This window comes from Lucilia sericata, unplaced genomic scaffold (assembly GCF_015586225.1).
Source record: "Lucilia sericata isolate MDLA Ls3-8-SP2 unplaced genomic scaffold, ASM1558622v1 Contig000941F_arrow, whole genome shotgun sequence".
In the NCBI taxonomy this organism is placed as follows: Eukaryota; Metazoa; Arthropoda; class Insecta; order Diptera; family Calliphoridae; genus Lucilia; species Lucilia sericata.
Genome location: NW_023994927.1, coordinates 115,410 through 134,301, shown reverse-complemented (window position 1 = coordinate 134,301; position 18,892 = coordinate 115,410). Strand labels below are relative to the sequence as shown.

Sequence of the window (18,892 nt, the reverse complement as noted above, 5' to 3'; positions counted from 1 at the left end):
AACGAACGAACGAACGAACGAACGAACGAACGAACGAAAACGAACGAACGAACGAACAAACGAAGAACGAACGAACAACGAACGAACGAACGAACGAACGAACGAACGAACGAACGAACGAACGAAACGAACGAACGAACGAACGAACGAACGAACGAACGAACGAACGAACGAACGAACGAACGAAAACGAAACGAACGAACGAAACGAACGAACGAACGAACGAACAAGAACGAAAACGAACGAACGAAACGAACGAACGAACGAACGAACGAACGAACGAACGAACGAACGAACGAACGAACGAACGAACGAACGAACAAACGAACGAACGAAACGAACGAACGAACGAACGAACGAAGAACGAACGAACGAACGAACGAACGAACGAACGAACGAACGAACGAACGAACGAAGAACGAAGAACGAACGAACGAACGAAGAACGAACGAACGAACGAACGAACGAACGAACGAACGAACGAACGAACGAACGAACGAACGAACTAACGAACGAACGAACGAACGAACGAACGAACGAACGAAACGAACGAACGAACTAACGAACGAACGAACTAACAACAAACAACGAACGAACGAAAACGCACTAACGAACGAACGAACGAATAAAGAACTAACGAACTAACGAACTAACTAACACTAACAAACTAACTAACTAACTAACTAACTAACAACGAACTAACTAACTAACTAACTAACTAACTAACTAACTAACTAACTAACTAACTACTAACTAACTAACTAACTAACTAACTAACTAACTAACTAACTAACTAACTACTAACTAACTAACTAACTAACTACCTAACTTACTAACTGAAATTTAGAATGCAGTGCACCGTGTTTTTAAATTGGATCAATTAACATCAGAAAATTTGGATTGCAAGAACTTTAGAAAGTCGACATATATGTAGGTCAACGTTCCGCTATTAGAATCTCGAGATTTAGATAAAACATGGAATTTTTATATTTCCTGCGAATGGCAAACTTAAAGCGGAAGTGTTCCCTGTAGCTGACCCCACTCACTTAAAGCATCCCAGTTCAAGACTTCTTCGGAATTCAATAGGTACGATGGAGATCTAAGCAAAATATAAATGTTGCAAATTCTTCATCTGGTAACTTCAGCAACAAAATACACAATTATACGTTTAAACAAATACATTTGCAAAAAAACATAAAAAGGCATAAGCGCCATCGCTATCTGACGGCGCTACTTTAAAACCATAAAACCACACATAAAACAACTGAAAAAAAAGTACTAAACATCGGTGGAAACCCCTGCATACCCATACAAACATCAAGTCAAAGGCAACAAAAGAGAGGAAACAAACAAAGATAAAACCAGCCATTAAAGTAAATACAAAAATACTAATAAAACAAACAAAAAACACATACAAAACTCTTAACAAATCTCGATACATAAAACACCACCATCTCACTCTAACACACAACCGGAAAAGGTCGGTAAAAACAATATGGCTACCTTAGTATCCAAAGGAGTAACAAGAATAGCAACAGTTATCGGCTGAAAATACTAATAAGAAATTACACACAGAATTGTTTAGAGCAGAGTTGTGGAAGGAGAAGAAGAAGAACTGAACAAAACAAATGAGAAGTCGTAGCCGTCGTCGTTGTTGGCGTTGTCGCAGTCGTTTTCTTGCGGTGAGTTCAGCAAACGAAACTCAGTCAACATTTAGAACTTGACGACGCGTGAACGTGGTGGAGAGTAATTGTGTGTGACGTCGCGTGTTTGTTAAGAAAGTTTTGTAAAAGAAGTTTTGTGGTAATTTTCTTAAAAGAAAACGAAAATAAATTACGAAAATTTCGGATATACAAAATATTAAATAAAGAAAATTCTAACCCAAATAAGGTGAAAATTATATTAAAAGTTTAAAAAGAAAACCAAAGTTTAGCAAGAAAAGCTTAACACAAATTAAGAATAAAAATTAAAATAAAAAAAGTTTCTAAAAATATTTGCTTAAAAAAAACAAACAAACAAATCTTAAAGAAAAGTTGTTAATTATTAGCAATTTTCCTGTAATCTACTAAACAAAGCTTTATAAAAGCTTTTTATCACAAAGTTCATACTTTAAGCAGCAACATGTTAGTGCCGTCGGATATGATAGCGGCACAATCCAAAATGGTCTATCAAATGAACAAATACTGTGCAGATCGTGTTCAGACACGAAAAGCCCAGATACACAAACAAATACTCGAGGTGTGTCGCATAGTTCAAGATGTCCTCAAAGAAGTAGAGGTCCAAGAGCCTCGTTTCATATCCTCCCTTAACGATTATAATGGTCGCTTTGAGGGTTTGGAAGTTATATCACCCACAGAATTTGAAATCATCATATACTTGAATCAAATGGGTGTTTTAAATTTTGTCGATGATGGCACACTGCCCGGCTGTGCGGTACTCAAACTAAGCGATGGCCGCAAACGTTCCATGTCTCTATGGGTAGAATTTATAACAGCTTCCGGCTACTTGTCAGCCCGTAAGATACGTTCACGTTTTCAAACGTTAGTTGCCCAAGCTTGTGATAAATGTGCTTATCGAGATATAGTGAAAATGATTGCCGACACTACCGAGGTTAAGTTGCGTATACGCGAAAGGATTATTGTACAAATTACGCCTGCCTTTAAGTGTGCCGGCCTGTGGCCACGTTCTGCCTCACATTGGCCCATACCGGGTATACCATGGCCACATCCCAATATTGTTGCAGAGGTTAAGACTGAAGGTTTCGACATGTTATCGAAGGAATGTATAGCGTTGCAGGGTAAAAACTCTGCTATGGAAGGCGATGCCTGGGTGTTGAGCTTTACAGATGCTGAAAATCGTTTGTTACAAGGTACGTTTGATAAGGGGTTTGGGGGAATTTTTGTGTAGCGAAAGGTAGAATTGCCGTCGGTAGTTGTAAAGAAAGTTTTGTTAAAGTGTCTTAATATAGTCTGATCAAACTGGTTGTTTCTAGGCTCAGGTTGAGCAGATTTTCGAAAAAATAACATCGTTCGAATGGATCATGGAATTTAATGGAAAGTTGGTGATTAAGAATGTTGTATTTTAGAAATTTCCGGAAATCATTTCATTGAACTCTGGTTTTAGTTTCAATATATAGGAATTATCGGTATAGATCAGAAATAATAAAAGTTCTTAATTTTAGCTCCCTTGAGAAATTTACAACTTCCATAAGCTGTTTAGGATTATTTTCAAGATCAAGACAAGATTGGCAGTGCTTGAAGAATCTAGTTTATTTCATAAATTGACTAAAATCTACTCGACCTGTTTATAATTCTCAGAATAAATTGATCCTTTAGATAGATAAGAAATTGATAGAAATTAGAAAGACCCATATAGACAAGTTTTTTAGCTTAATATTCAGAATTGGATTTGTTAACATTATAATAATGCATTATGATTAATGTTATGTTTTCAAGATATTGAAAATCACGAATTTGCTGTTTCTTTCTGGATCGAAAAAGCTCCGTCGGTAAAAGTTTTTGTTGTAATTATTGGCAATCTCATAATTATAACAAAACTTTCGTTCAAAATTTGCTGCAAATTTCTAAACAAATAGTTTTCTTTGACCGATCACTAGACTAACTTGAACTGGTGCCGTTTTTAAAAACAGTTTTTTTGCGAAGTTAGTTTAAAATGCACTTTTAAGTAATCTTTTTTCACAAGTCATGGGTCCTAGAACTTTTTAAATTAATTTTGGCCACCTCTGGCTTTCAAGCAGCCCAATCAAAAGTTTTACATTCTTCTAGTGATGGCCGCTCCTCATTGCAGGAACTACATTTGACATGTGGCCTCTACCCTATATACCCCTTCGAATGGGTTTAGCGGTTTAGGTGGAATTGACTAAAAATTAAAACTCTGACGACAAAATATTTGAAATTTTGTCCTATATGATGCCGTAGTTTTTGAGTTTATCGATTACGAACAAACATTACTCTTTAATTTATATAGATTTTCGTAAAATAGTTATAAAATGCAACTCTGTTGTAGAAATGTTAGTGGCGTATTGTAATGTTCAATGTCATAATGTTCATAATCGTTATTATACTTCAAAAAGTGGCACAATGTCCATAAACATAGTGTAGTCTATAGTCAAGTCTATAGTGTAGTCAATAGTCTAGTCTATAGTGTAGTCTATAGTCTAGTCTATAGTCTAGTCTATAGTCTAGTCTATAGACTAGTCAATAGTCTAGTCTATAGACTAGTCAATAGTCTAGTCTATAGACTAGTCAATAGTCTAGTCTATTGTCTAGTCTATAGACTAGTCAATAGTCTAGTCTATTGTCTAGTCTATTGTCTAGTTTATAGCCTAGTCAATAGTGTAGTCTATAGTCTAGTCTATTGTCTAGTCTATAGTCTAGTTTATAGCCTAGTCTATAGTCTAGTCTATAGTCTAGTCTATAGTCTAGTCTATAATCTAGTCTATAGTCTAGTCCATAGTCTAGTCTATAGTCTAGTCTATAATCTAGTCTATAGTCTAGTTTATAGTCTAGTCTATAGTCTAGTATATAGTCTAGTCTATAGTCTAGTCTATAGTCTAGTCTATAGTCTAGTCTATAGTCTAGTCTATAGTCTAGTCTATAGTCTAGTCTATAGTCTAGTCTATAGTCTAGTCTATAGTCTAGTCTATAGTCTAGTCTATAGTCTAGTCTATAGTCTAGTCTAGTCTAGTCTATAGTCTAGTCTATAGTCTAGTCTATAGTCTAGTCTATAGTCTAGTCTATAGTCTAGTCTATAGTCTAGTCTATAGTCTAGTCTATAGTCTAGTCTATAGTCTAGTCTATAGTCTAGTCTATAGTCTAGTCTATAGTCTAGTCTATAGTCTAGTCTATAGTCTAGTCTATAGTCTAGTCTATAGTCTAGTCTATAGTCTAGTCTATAGTCTAGTCTATAGTCTAGTCTATAGTCTAGTCTATAGTCTAGTCTATAGTCTAGTCTATAGTCTAGTCTATAGTCTAGTCTATAGTCTAGTCTATAGTCTAGTCTATAGTCTAGTCTATAGTCTAGTCTATAGTCTAGTCTATAGTCTAGTCTATAGTCTAGTCTATAGTCTAGTCTATAGTCTAGTCTATAGTCTAGTCTATAGTCTAGTCTATAGTCTAGTCTAGTCTATAGTCTAGTCTATAGTCTAGTCTATAGTCTAGTCTATAGTCTAGTCTATAGTCTAGTCTATAGTCTAGTCTATAGTCTAGTCTATAGTCTAGTCTAGTCTATAGTCTAGTCTATAGTCTAGTCTATAGTCTAGTCTATAGTCTAGTCTATAGTCTAGTCTATAGTCTAGTCTATAGTCTAGTCTATAGTCTAGTCTATAGTCTAGTCTATAGTCTAGTCTATAGTCTAGTCTATAGTCTAGTCTATAGTCTAGTCTATAGTCTAGTCTATAGTCTAGTCTATAGTCTAGTCTATAGTCTAGTCTATAGTCTAGTCTATAGTCTAGTCTATAGTCTAGTCTATAGTCTAGTCTATAGTCTAGTCTATAGTCTAGTCTATAGTCTAGTCTATAGTCTAGTCTATAGTCTAGTCTATAGTCTAGTCTATAGTCTAGTCTATAGTTTAGTCTATAGTCTAGTCTATAGTCTAATCTGTAGTCTAGTCTATAGTCTAGTCTATAGTGTAGTCAATAGTCTAGTCAATAGTATAGTCTATAGTCTAGTCTATAGTCTAGTCTATAGTCTAGTCTATAGCCTAGTCTATAGTCTAGTCTATAGTCTAGTCTATAGTCTAGCCTATAGTCTAGTCTGTAGTCTATTCTTTAGTCGAATATATACTCCATTCTATAGTCTATTCTATAGTCTAGTCAATAATCTAGTTTATAGTATATTCTATGGTCTACTCTAGTCTATAATCTAGTCTGTAGTCTATTCTACAGAAAATTCTATAGTCTATTCTATAGTTTAGTATATAGTCTAGTCAGTAGTCTAGTCTTTGGTCTAGTTTATAGTATAATCTATAGTCTAGTCTATAGCCTCTTCTATAGCGTATTCTATAGTCTAGTAAATAGTCTAGTTTATAGTATGTTCTATGGGCTAGTCTATAGTATTAGCTAATGTCTAGTCTATAGTCTAGTCTGTAGTGTATTCTATAAACAATTATATAGTCTATTCTATAGTTTAGTCTATAGTCTAGTTAATAGTCTAGTTTAGGTCTAGGAAATAGTATAATCTTAAGTCTAATCTATAGTCTGGACTACTCTTGGTAGCTTAGTTTCAATATTTTTAATATTTTATAAAATTTACTGAAATTTTGCATTTATTTGGTAAATTTCCAGAATTTTAATAAATTTAACAATTTCTAGCGGCTTTTGCAAGAACCTAAATCCGACAGTTTCTAGCGAAAATTGCGGGAAAATATTGCTAACACTGGGTCTAACCTATGATCAAAGCTATAGATATGCAAACTCAAGAGTTTTTTTGTTATAGAACCTTTTAAAAACTTAAGAAGTTAAATCAGAACTCACGTAAAAGATATATTCGACTTCAAATTAAAGAAAATTTACCTTATTTAAGCTATAATTTTTCAACCTTAACACTTTCACATCATTTTTTAATTTTAAACCCACTATAAATAGAAACTAAAAACCAATATTTACAATTTAATTTAATAACAACAATACGATCACAAATTAAGATGTCAAAATAGACTTTAACTATAAATACCCCCAACACAAAACGTGCGGCTGTAAACTTATTCGATTATAAATTAAAAAAAAAAAGTTACTGGAATCAATGTTGGAAAATACAAAAACAAAAGGTGACACCAGCTAAATGAGTGGCGTCTAAAATATGAAATCATAAACTTAAAAAAAAAAAAACAACAGTAGAAAGATACAAAAACAATAAAATTAACCAACTTAATAAAAGTAAAAATACTTTATACTGAAACATGAAAATCGTATAACAGCAGGGGGACTAGAACCAAAGATTCGAAAATAAAATAAAATATTAAATTAAGAAAAACAATAAACACTTAGAGCCTCATGGAACTGGAAACAAAAAACGAAAAACGTCATTTTTTTACAATTTATGACCAGTAATCAGTGACACACTTAAACCTAAACTATAATTGATTTATTTGAGAGGCTTTAAATGCCGATTGATATAATGACTTGTAAATTAAATTCAAATAAAATAAACGATAAGCGATTTTTACTTTAAAACATTATTATTATTATTACTAAGACTTAGTAATTCTACTACTGTTACTGATATTTTATTAAGAATATTTATTTATTAGTTTTGTAAAAAAATTATACTAATAGTTATTACGAATGACAAACATGATCTGACCAACTCAGGGTGTAACATTAATTTACTCAATTTTTCTTTACAATTATTATTATTAAATTGTCAATTGGTTGGTTAAATAATATTTTTCAATTTTTCTTCTTCTTGACTGGAACAAAGTCTCAATTCTTTATTAGACTTGAAACTATTAATTAAAAGTTGACTATTAAATTGTATTTTAAAAGTTAATCTAATGTTATGCATTCATAAGAAAGGGTGTTTTATTAGGAGATGTTTTTTGAATCGTGTATGAACTATAAACGTTGAAAAAGTTTAATAATCTAGTTTGGGTACCAAATAGAGAGCTCTCTTTGTGCAAGAAAAGCAAGAGATGATGAGAGAGTGCTTTGCCTATAACTAATCTAGATTCAAAAGCTTTGTTAAGCGGAAAGAATAAATTCTGGATCAAAACCCCCCAAATAACACCCATTTTCTGAGATCCCTTTCACAATTCTTCTTAACATTTCGTTTTAATTTCATAAATGAAATAAAAACACACACTTTTTGTTTTTGTTAAATAAAATAAAAAGATTATAATCTAAACGATAAGCGTTACGTTAAAAAGAACTAAAAAAAACCCTAAAATATTTATACAAAACATACAAAAGAAATTCCAGGTTCTCGTTTTTTTTTAACATGAAAACTGATCATAAATCTGTGTGAAACATTGAAATTTAATCTAAACGACAACGACGACAATTTTGTTTCTTGTTTTATTTGCTTTTTATATTGATGTTTTTGTTGTTGTTATTGAATTTTTTAATTTAAAATTTATTTGTTTTTATTAAATGTTTATTTTGTTGCTGTCAAACAACAGCTGAGATTTCTTTTGTTTTATAAAAAAAAGTTTTAAATTGGTTTGTTTTAAGAAAATCGAGCAGAAGGGGTTAAAAGGGGATATTTGATTAAAAAAAGAAGTTTTGTAAAAAAGAGAGAGAAAAAGTAAACTTGTTTGGGGGGAAATTATTTTAAGTAAAGAAAATGGTTATTGCATTGATTGCAACAATTGAATATTTCCTTTATAGCAACCAACTTTTATTTCTATGGAAATTATATTTTTTCGAATTATATTGCATAGAAAAGCTTTTAATAATATTTATGAAAATTTCCTTAATAGTATGAAATTATTTATATTTATTGTTTCTTAAATTATTTAAATTTTCTTTTTTTCTTTGAAGAATTTGTTTACCCTACACCGCTATAGTGGGGAGGGTATTATGAATTTGTGCTCATGTTTGTAACCACCAAAAATATAGGTTCCACACCTTAAAGTATACCAATCGGCTCAGAATCACTTTCCATGTCCGTCTTTCTGGCTGTCTGTCCGTACGTCTGTCTGTCTGTGTGTCCATGTAAATCTTGTGCGCACGCTACAGGTCGCAATTTTCAATATTATTGGAAATAATTTTGAAATTTGGTACATACTCTACCAAGGACGAAGTCTATTGAAAATAGGCCCCTTACAATCTTATTCCCTGAAAATGGTGTTAAGCCCATAATCATATTAAATGTTCTCAACAAAAATCGGCAAAACTTAGGTTTCAAAAAGTCTATATGATATTGCCGATATTCATAATGACCCCAGAACCCATACAAACAAAAAAAATTCCGATTCATACCATTTATTACAAAATTCATTCCAATTATGAATTATTTAAATTAAGGCAATTAAATAAGTTTTTTAAATAATTTTGATTACTTACGTTTATATTATGAATTAAATTTAAAGTTGAAGATTTTCTCTGAAAAAAAAAGAAAAGTAACAACAATTAAAAATTTTCAAATTATAAACTTAACAATATTATCACTTTCTTAAACAAAATTTGCAATAGGAAAGTACCATCGAGTTCGCAAATAATATAATTTAAAATTAAATTTTATATTTCCTGAAATATTAACTAAACTTTTGAGAAAGGTGTTGTCGAAAATTTTAGATTTCTTTGCGAAATCAAATGTCAATTTTATGGTTCATTAAATTCAAAATTGTTATAGGTTAGGTTAGTTTGAAAGTATGATATAAGTAGGCCGGTTATATGTATATAGGTTGTTCGCTCTACTTCATTTTCATTCAAAGTACAGAAACTTAGTTTCCTGGAAGTACATCTCTATAATTTTTCAATCAGTCTTCCTGAGAAATGCTATATCTGGAATAAAATCTCGTGGAAGATATATCGATCTAATTTCTACCAAAGTCTGGCAGTAACACATAAAGTTGTTTAGCATTTCAGTGAATTCGTTCGTCATATTTCGTTTAGTTGCGTCCGTTCTTGTCGTGCTCTCGTTAAAATCATAGGATTTTAGTGGTCCTGTAGACTTTACCCATGTTTATAGTTCATTACGTTGAACGCTTTTATATTAGTCAGTTCAAGTACAATCCAATACGCAGATTTCAACATATCGTCTATCTTATATACCTATTTTGGAGCGTATTCAATCCAATTCATCATACACAGGCCGTGTATGATGAATTGTTGAAAGACCCTCCTGTTGATTTTATTACAATCCCGGGGAAAAGAAGTGCTACGAGTACCTATAGTCTGCCGAAAATATAAACTGGTGATAATCCACCATACCATGGGAATCGGTAGCCCGTAGGACAGAGTTTCAGATTTGTCTTGTGCCGGAGAGGTCCGTTCTGAATGCACATGCTGGCTGTGATTTAAATCAAATTCTCGGAAAGAGAATGTCGGTAAAAAGACTCATGAACGGTAAAGTCTATAATTCGGGATAAGTTCGGTGCTGTTGCCGACAGCACCAAACAGTTAACCCACAGCGAAGTGACAGTAGGACTAAGTGTTGAAAATGAGCTGGTGTTAAGTCTATATGTTAAAGGAACTTACCCATCCGTACGTCCAGAGTTAGTGTTTCGAATGTACTTATACAATTGATATCATATCACAAATTTACCACAGTGTTTTCTCTGTGAGTGTTTTTACTCATCATATGCAACAGTTACCATCCTTTCTGCGTGGTTGTAAACGGAAGTGATGTTTTGCATCTCAAAAGTTAAGCAACGGGGCAGCAATGGTCAGAGATTAGATAGCTCGAGTACTTGAGCAAAGTGCTTGTACATGGACCGGCAGAACTATGTACAAAACCTGTGTGGAAAATATTAAGTTCCCAGAAATGTGTTGAATAATTAAAAATAAAAATATAAATTTAAAAAATTTAAGGAAATAAATATTTCAATACTTAAGTGCTGTAAGATCCTTAAGATACAATGATATTTCGGTAAAATTCTTTACATCGAAAGCATTTTAAATAATTTGTTTAAACAATTTAAAAAAAAAATCCCAACATTTGTCACATGCTAAACTATGACGAAGACGTCTAATAAAATATTCCCTGCCATTTCAAAAAAATAATAACAAAAATTTTATTATTGTGACAAAAAAAAAACAATTTATGGAACTAACAGTTAGTATTAAATATTTTAAGTTCTACTGCTAATAACACAACTCGTAAATTTATAATTTATTATGTATTTTATCGCGTTTAATTTCATTTACTTGAATTTATTTTTGTCATTAATTTGTGATCATTATAATTCAATTCTGTTTTTGTATGTATGTGATTTAGCATTATTTTTAAATCATTTAATTATTTCCCTTTCGTTTTAAATTTATTTTATATTAAGTGTAAATTGATAAGATTAGTTGATTATGATTCTGCTTTTGTTTAGTTAAAAGATTTTAATATAATTTTGAGATAATTAATTAAATCGCATACTTAAGTTTTGTGTTTTAATTTAAAAATAAGTTATGAAATCAATGTTTATTTTATTTTTGTAAAAAAATAAACGTGAAAAGTTTAAAAATAAAAGTTGAACTTGTGAGATTAAACGAGTAATGAGTGACTAAGCTTTTAAACAAGATTGGACTATCCCAAAAAAGAAACCATGATGCAGTGGGTTAGAAGTAAATTTATAAAGAAACTTTATATATTTACCTCCGATCGGAAATTTTGCAAAAAGAAAATACACTTAAAAATCTAAAAAAAATCCTTCTACAATATAAAGCAGAGATCTCTCTCTCAGCATTGATGCCTGGTCTAAAGAGAACAAGAGTGCAGAATTCTCTTGTTCTCTTTAGACCAGGCATCAATGCTGAGAGAGATCTCTGCTTTATATTGTAGGATTTTTTTAGATTTTAAAGTGTATTTTCTTTATGCAAAATTTCCGATCAGACAATGATTTTGACGGCCGTTTTTCAGCTAATTTTTCCTCTGAAGAAACTAACAGAACTAGTTCTGTCACAGGTTCTTTTGTGATAGGTTTATATGAAGTGATATCATCACTTTAAAATGATGATGATCTAACAGACAATTTTGCTCTTTTTAGGCATAATGAAAGATAAGATTTTCTACTCTTTGAATTTATACTGAAAATATGTTTCAACTTTTATCCCACTGTTCACCTTTAGATAAGAAATTTTTTTAAAATTGCACCCGGTATTTAATTTTTATTTTATACAAATTATAATATTTTTTTATTTGCAATCAAACGAATAAATATTAAAACAACACCTACTCTTGACTTTTAAACGATTTCATATACAACAAACAACAAAATTTAAAACGATTAAAATTAAAAAAAAATCCAACAAGTGGTCAGTCGTTAGCAGAAATATATTGATTATTAATTATAAAGTCAATACTGACAGAAACACCAAAAACAAATTAATAAAAACATAAATAAAAGAAATAAAATAAATAATTACCCAGAAAAAAATACTTAAAGAAAAAAAAAACGACTTAATTGACCCCGACGTGATTTGAACACGCAACCTTCTGATCTGGAGTCAGACGCGCTACCGTTGCGCCACGGAGTCTTGTTAAACAACAAGAACTAAATAATTATAACAAAGAGAGAGCCAGAGAGAAAGAGTATTAAAGGGGACAGAAAAGAATTATTCTTTAAATAACTTATTCTGAAAATATCTCTCTTTAAACAAAATAATTTTAGATTTTTGTTGTTGGGGGGGTTTTTTGTTTAATTTTATTAAATCAATATTTAATGTATTTTTTAACATATTTTTTTTTGCACTCTCTTTTCCAGGTGCCAGTCGCCGTAGATGTTTAAGTATTTTAAAAACCCTGCGTGATCGTCATTTAGACCTGCCCGGTAATCCCGTCACTTCATACCACTTGAAAACATTACTACTCTACGAATGTGAAAAACATCCCCGGGAAATGGAGTGGGAGGAGAATTGTATTGCCGATCGTATTAATGGTATATTCTTGCAATTAATCTCTTGTCTACAGTGCCGTCGGTGTCCACATTATTTTTTGCCAAATATGGATTTATTTAAAGGCAAATCACCGGGTGCTTTAGAAAATGCCGCCAAACAAGTTTGGCGTCTAACACGTATAATGTTAACAAATGCACGATGTCTAGAGGAATTGTAAAGAGCACAAAAAAATGCGCACAAAATTACATTTAGTAACTAAAAAACATACACACACAAAAAAAATTCCCCCTTATTTAGTTGGGGGCAAAAACACAAAGATATTGTTATAAAAACACAAAACAAAACTTAATTGTATAATAGTTAAACAAAAAATTTTTTATATTTTTCGCTTATTTAATTTATTAGATTTTTATTTTGTAGTATTTAGTTTAGGTTTTTTTTTAGTTGTTAGAAAATAAATTATTAGGGCCTAAATTTTAATGGAAATTTTTAAGGTTTAAAAAAAAATTCATTTTTTTGTTATATAAATTACAAACCGTTTCATTATACAAAAAGACATTTTAGAAATGTGTTCGCCTTGAAAGGAAAATTTAGAGAAATTTCTGCACTTCTAGCAACTTATCAAAGGTTAAAAAAAAAATATTTTCATACAAAATTTGCTCTTTAAACCTTTTATAAATGTTTATCAAATTTATAAGAAACTAATATAGGATGGAATATTGTTAAATTGTTACCATTTGTTTACAAAGAAATTGTGTAAAATTTTTAAAAAGTATAAGTTAATCAAGAAGAAAGTAATATTTCACGTACTTTTTGTTTCTGGTACTTTATGCTCTGCTAAAAGGAAAACATTACTAAATCACAAATAAATAATACATTTTCAAATCAATAAACTATTCCTAAAGTAAATTCTCTTGAGCTTTTTAAAAAGGAAGAGTGCTATTTGTGAACTTTTAAAATTAATAGTTCTAATTGTTATGCAGATTGTTACTACAATGCTCGACTAAAATGCTCGCTTACAAATAGGGAGTTAAATAAGTCATTACCATTACTTGCTTATACATAGGGACCTAAATGAGCTATTAAAAAACATACGCATGTAAAGCACTAGAAAACATATGGCGTGTTTCATTTAATGCGAACGAACAATTTGTTTCTCGTTTTATATTGAAAACAACAAATAAACAAATTGTTATTGTTTTCAATATAAAATGTTCGGTCGCATTTAGAGAAATAGGCTGTTAATAACAAGTTCTTGCTGGACTATTTTCGAAAAAAAAATGGCATCAAATAAATAACATTTGTAGTGATGAAAAACTTGTAAACTATTTTCGGGATCAGCTCTTGATATCGCCTTTTCAGTAGCAACTCCGTTAGGTTTTATAAATAACAGTATCCTCACATTCTTACTTCAGAATGTTGAAGATAGATGGAATAATCTAGGCACGTGTAAAGGGACTAATCCATTGTAGCCTTCTTTCAATGAGAAACGCACCAGACACCTTATAATAACAAGACCTGTCACAGTTTCAGACAAAGGGAAGAAACGGTCTCCCATATTCTCTGTGAATGTCCTATTCTAGCCGCTAAGAGCAACTTTTTTTTGCAGTCACTTCATAGGCAACCTCGGTGAGATAGTTTGCATACCATAGGACTACTAAACAGATCATATATGTACTCCATAGGCACAGGAATAGTTTGGTATTAAATTAATAAGATTCATTCAAACTTCTTAGAATTAATTAAATATAAGAAAATATCAACTATTCCGTTAGCTACTGAGATAACTCAAATGCCCGATAACTCAAAATTCCCGAACCCCAAACTCTAACCATTATAAATACCTTTCATGGACTTTTTATAGACTTTTAGGGCAGTTTGTTTTAGAATAATTATCAAAATAGTACCTTTTAAGTACAAAGTTTGTTGGACTTTTGGTAGAAACAATACCGTTTGATCAAGAAAAATATCAATAACTGCAATCAAAAAGTGTACCATATTAAATTACTTATCGGAGTAAAGTCTAGGAACAAGTCTATTGACTCGCCTACGGACTACTAAGTACATATATGTATACATTGGCTGGTCTATTGTCTAATATACATATGTTTGTATTTACTAGTTTAGGACTAGGCTACTGAAAAGTCTATTGATAAGTTTATTGACTGCTCCATGGGCTAGTCTATTGACTAATCCGTAGACTAGCTTATCGACTACTCTATGGACTTATCTATTGACTAATCTAGGCTCTGATCTATTTACTAGTCGATTTAATATTTTATGGAATAGTCCACTGACAAGTCTACGGACATGTTTATTAACAAGTCTACAGACTAGTCCATTCACAACTCGATTAGCTATGAACTTATTATCACACTTGTCTATTGATAAATATATTGCCCATTGACTACTCTAAGGACTTATATAGGGACTAGACTCCCTATGGAATCTATGGTCTAGACTGCGGAACTATTACGTGTCGTCTGTGGACTAATAAACCTACCCTATTGTCAAGTTTTCAGACTTTTCTATGGACTAGCCATATGTTTATTTGATTTTTTTAACTATTGAATTATAATATTAATTTAATATATTTCGGTCTTGAGTTCGAATCCCACTTGGGAATAATATTTTTTCTACAAACTCTAATGATAACAATACTTTTACTTTATTACATTTTCTAAAATTCCAATTTTCCTATATTCTTAGACGAACACATTATAAAAGCTAATTTTATTAAAGACATTACAACCAGTGACTTAAAAGAATTAATTTATTAAGCATTTTCTTCTTTAAGTTTTATGCCAAAATAATTATTCTTTTTTTATTTAAATTTAAGTTAAAATTTCCATAAAACTAAAAACCATGTAAATTTTAAACAAAAAAAATCCCAAAAATTATATTTAGAGAAAATTTTGATAAAAAAAACTTACTAAACAACTTTGTAAAATAAAATTTTTAGAATTTAATTTAAAATAAAGATTCCTAATTTTAAGGTGCTTTTTAAACCAAGAAAAATTATTTTTTTTGCTAAAAAAAAATAATATAAAAAACTTAAAAAACTGTATACGACTATTTTTTTTGGAAAAAAATTAAAAAAGATTAATCAAAATTATTATTTATCATAAACTAATTATAAACAAAATACCACAATTAAAACAAAAATATATACATATTTAATTTAAAAATAATATTCCTAAAATATATTTACTTAATTAGTTGTATTTATTATTTAAATGTACAATAAATGTAATAAAAAAAAAACTGTTAAACACAAATAAATTTATCAGTAATTAAAATTAATTTTGAATTTAATTTTAAATACCAAACAACATTAATTACAGTTAAATAAATAATAAAAAAAATTATTAAACAAGAAAAAACAAATAAACAAAACTATACAATAAAATTTATTATTAATGGTATTTTGACAAAAATATTAAAAATAATGTGTGTTTATTTTAACTTTTTTAAAGTTTATAACTTCTACGTGATTGATTTTAATTACATTTAGTATTAAAGGTGTATTGGGGTGCCCTACAGACATTTTCGTTAAGCATAGGTTTTGTAATACAAATGTTTACTTGAAACAAAAAGTTTAAAATTAGATGCTCTACAACTGGTCCAATAATCCAAATATATTTTCTTTTAAATAATATAATGAAAGCTTAAGTCATTTTCTATTAATGTTTTAATTTTTATCCCCATAGCTTCTGTAGTTTTGAAGTTATACTTACATGAAAATTGCATTAAAATCATCATCTTAACCCTTTAGCTACTGCCTCCTAAACACTTGTAACTCCTACTTGTGTATACATTTGTTCATAAATTGTTATGGCCATTTGTGCATAATTTTATACAGTTGTTGGTTTGTGGCGAGTCTCATCCAACACAATAATAATTTCATTTTCAGTATTCAGTTGTCTGTCATGTTTGGCATTTAAATGAGTCAATAACAAGCCATTTGAAAGACACTTAACAATGGTCATAAAGTAGTTTAAACAATTTTAACAACAATTGAAACATTTGTTGAAAATTAATTTTTATTTAAACGTACGTACATATTTTTTAGGGCATTATTATTTATTCATTTTTTGTTTTTATAATTGTTGTTTTTGCTGTTTTTAAAGGGAAAAATGACTCAATTGTTGTGTGCGTTTTTTGTTCATCAAAATTATTTTATTAAATTTATGTGTCTTCGAGTTAAATTATAGTTGCAATAAATTTTGTATTAAAATAATTTTGAAAAATCTTCAGGTATTATAAAATAGGTCACTTTTTGTTGAAGTTATGGCGCCGTTGAAGAAATTTTTTGGATTCATTTAAAAATTTCACAAATTTAGAATGATTTAAATTCATGATAATTTTAAAATGTAATTTTTAACAGGCATATTTGTCATGCTACTAATCATTTTTAGGAATCCTGAGATTCAAATTTAAAAAAAAAATAATTCTAAAATTTTCACAATCTTTCTCAAACGACTTGAAAGATAAATCCATACAAAAAGGGAGCATGCATTGTGTAGAAAATATACTCTAAATTGGTGAATATATCTTCATATATTTCATATATCCCTCTTGTGATATTTTTAACTTGGAGCCGAAAAACACACTATTGTACTCGTACTATTTTGAAATTCTAGACCAAACAACAAGACTAGTCTATAGTCTAGTCTATAGTCTAGTATATAGTCTAGTATATAGTCTAGTCTATAGTCTAGTATATAGTCTAGTCTATAGTCTAGTCTATAGTCTAGTCTATAGTCTAGTAGGTATCCTGGAAAGATTTCACACCTCCACCGTATCGAAGAAAAAAAAATAGACTATGGACTAGACTATTGACTAAAAATTAAGACAATTTTGATGCCTATTTTGATAAAAAACGAAAATAATATGTCTAGCCAACCCACTAAAAATCATTTTGTGGACCACAAATACTCTACAAAAATTTTAAGAATATTTTTCCAGTAATCAGAAAATTACGGAATTTTTGAGACCCATTTTGAAAAAATCAATAACATTTTATTTTTAAAAATTATACTGAGGTCAGGATTTTCAATCGCTTGTAGGAACTTCGAAAAAAAAATATTTTTTATTTTTCTCGTGTTCAGTACATTAATGCGCATCGATTGATAGGTATTCTTCAATGAAATTCTTAAAATAATAACACATCGGAATTGATTTGAATATAGCCTACTTTACATAGTAACATGTTGTGGATCATGTACTACCATAATCTAAGGAGTAGTTTTGGGATTTGTCTGATGTAATGAATGTGTGGATTACGTTATCCTCAACTAGGTCATGACAATATGAAATGGAGTAAGTTTTTTCATATATTTGGATTAGTTTTTCACCAGTCCTTTGTAGAGTAAGGCCAACACTGATATTTCGGGTAACTTATTGAGGTGAGACACATAACTCGTATAACTAGGCTTAGCAAAGGACTGTATAACTTAACTGGTTTTAGCAATTATATACTAATTACATTATAATTTCTCAGTACATGGTATAAATAGTTCTTATTTTTTATAATTTAAAATTATCTTAAACAATGAACCCCCGTTTACCAACTTCAACACAACATTGTTTGAATATCTACTTGAACCCCGTAATTATGTCTAAAGTTTAAAAAATAATTTCTTTTCAAAATTTAACTCTGTTTTTCCTATACAATTAACTTCGTGGGGAAAATGTGAAGCAAAGCAACAAAAACTACTTCTTCATTTGCCTGGAGTGCTCAAAAAAGCCCAAGTAAAGGAGTGAGTGCAACGAAAAACACACAGAATAAATAGCCTACGGGGCATATTTAGTATCAAACGTAGTTTAAGATGCATAAAACGCAATATACAACCAAAATGTTTAGGGTTTTTGGTCTCTAAACGAAAAAAGAGTACGGACTAAATAAAAAAAGAACCTGCTAAGTGGGACTGGCTCCTTTCTTTACAATTTTTTGGTGTGTTTTTGGAAGATTGCATCAAGAAATTAAATTAATATTTACTTTATTCTTGACAACAGCAACTATCGACGTAACAGCAACAACGGCAACATTTATAGTAACAATCAAGTACCCTATAATCAAGTACGCTGGTGATGACAGCATAAAAAGCACCTAATTACACCCTGTTCAGTTAAACTCATCATGTGCCACGGCCACACAGGATGAGGTTCACTTTTATTTGTTTTCTTCCTCTCTTTTTTGTTTTTTTTTTTTATTGAAAACACGCTTTTTAATGGGCCACTAAAAGTTTCATGTTGGAGGAAATTGCTGTAAAAATTATAGAAGAAGATCTCTGTTTTTTTTTTGGCATTTTAGCCAGTTGTTGTATTGCCTCGTTTGAAGTTGAGAGTAAGTAAACAGAAACGTATTATGCCATGATTTAA

The 18,892-nt window shown here is 30.3% G+C and overlaps 1 protein-coding gene and 1 non-coding gene across 2 annotated transcripts; one reads left to right on the top strand and one right to left on the bottom strand.

The window, feature by feature from the left end:
- The first annotated feature begins 1,661 nt into the window (after positions 1 to 1,661).
- LOC119609148 (protein mab-21) lies at positions 1,662 to 15,440 on the top strand. Its single transcript, XM_037963865.1, has 2 exons — positions 1,662 to 2,869; positions 12,376 to 15,440. Exons 1-2 carry the CDS (start codon positions 2,122 to 2,124, stop codon positions 12,723 to 12,725), a joined length of 1,098 nt encoding a protein of 365 aa, XP_037819793.1. The 5' UTR covers positions 1,662 to 2,121; the 3' UTR covers positions 12,726 to 15,440.
- On the bottom strand, positions 12,077 to 12,148 carry Trnaw-cca. The gene has a single exon. It is a non-coding gene; the product is annotated as a tRNA-Trp (tRNA).
- Positions 15,441 to 18,892: the final 3,452 nt, after the last annotated feature.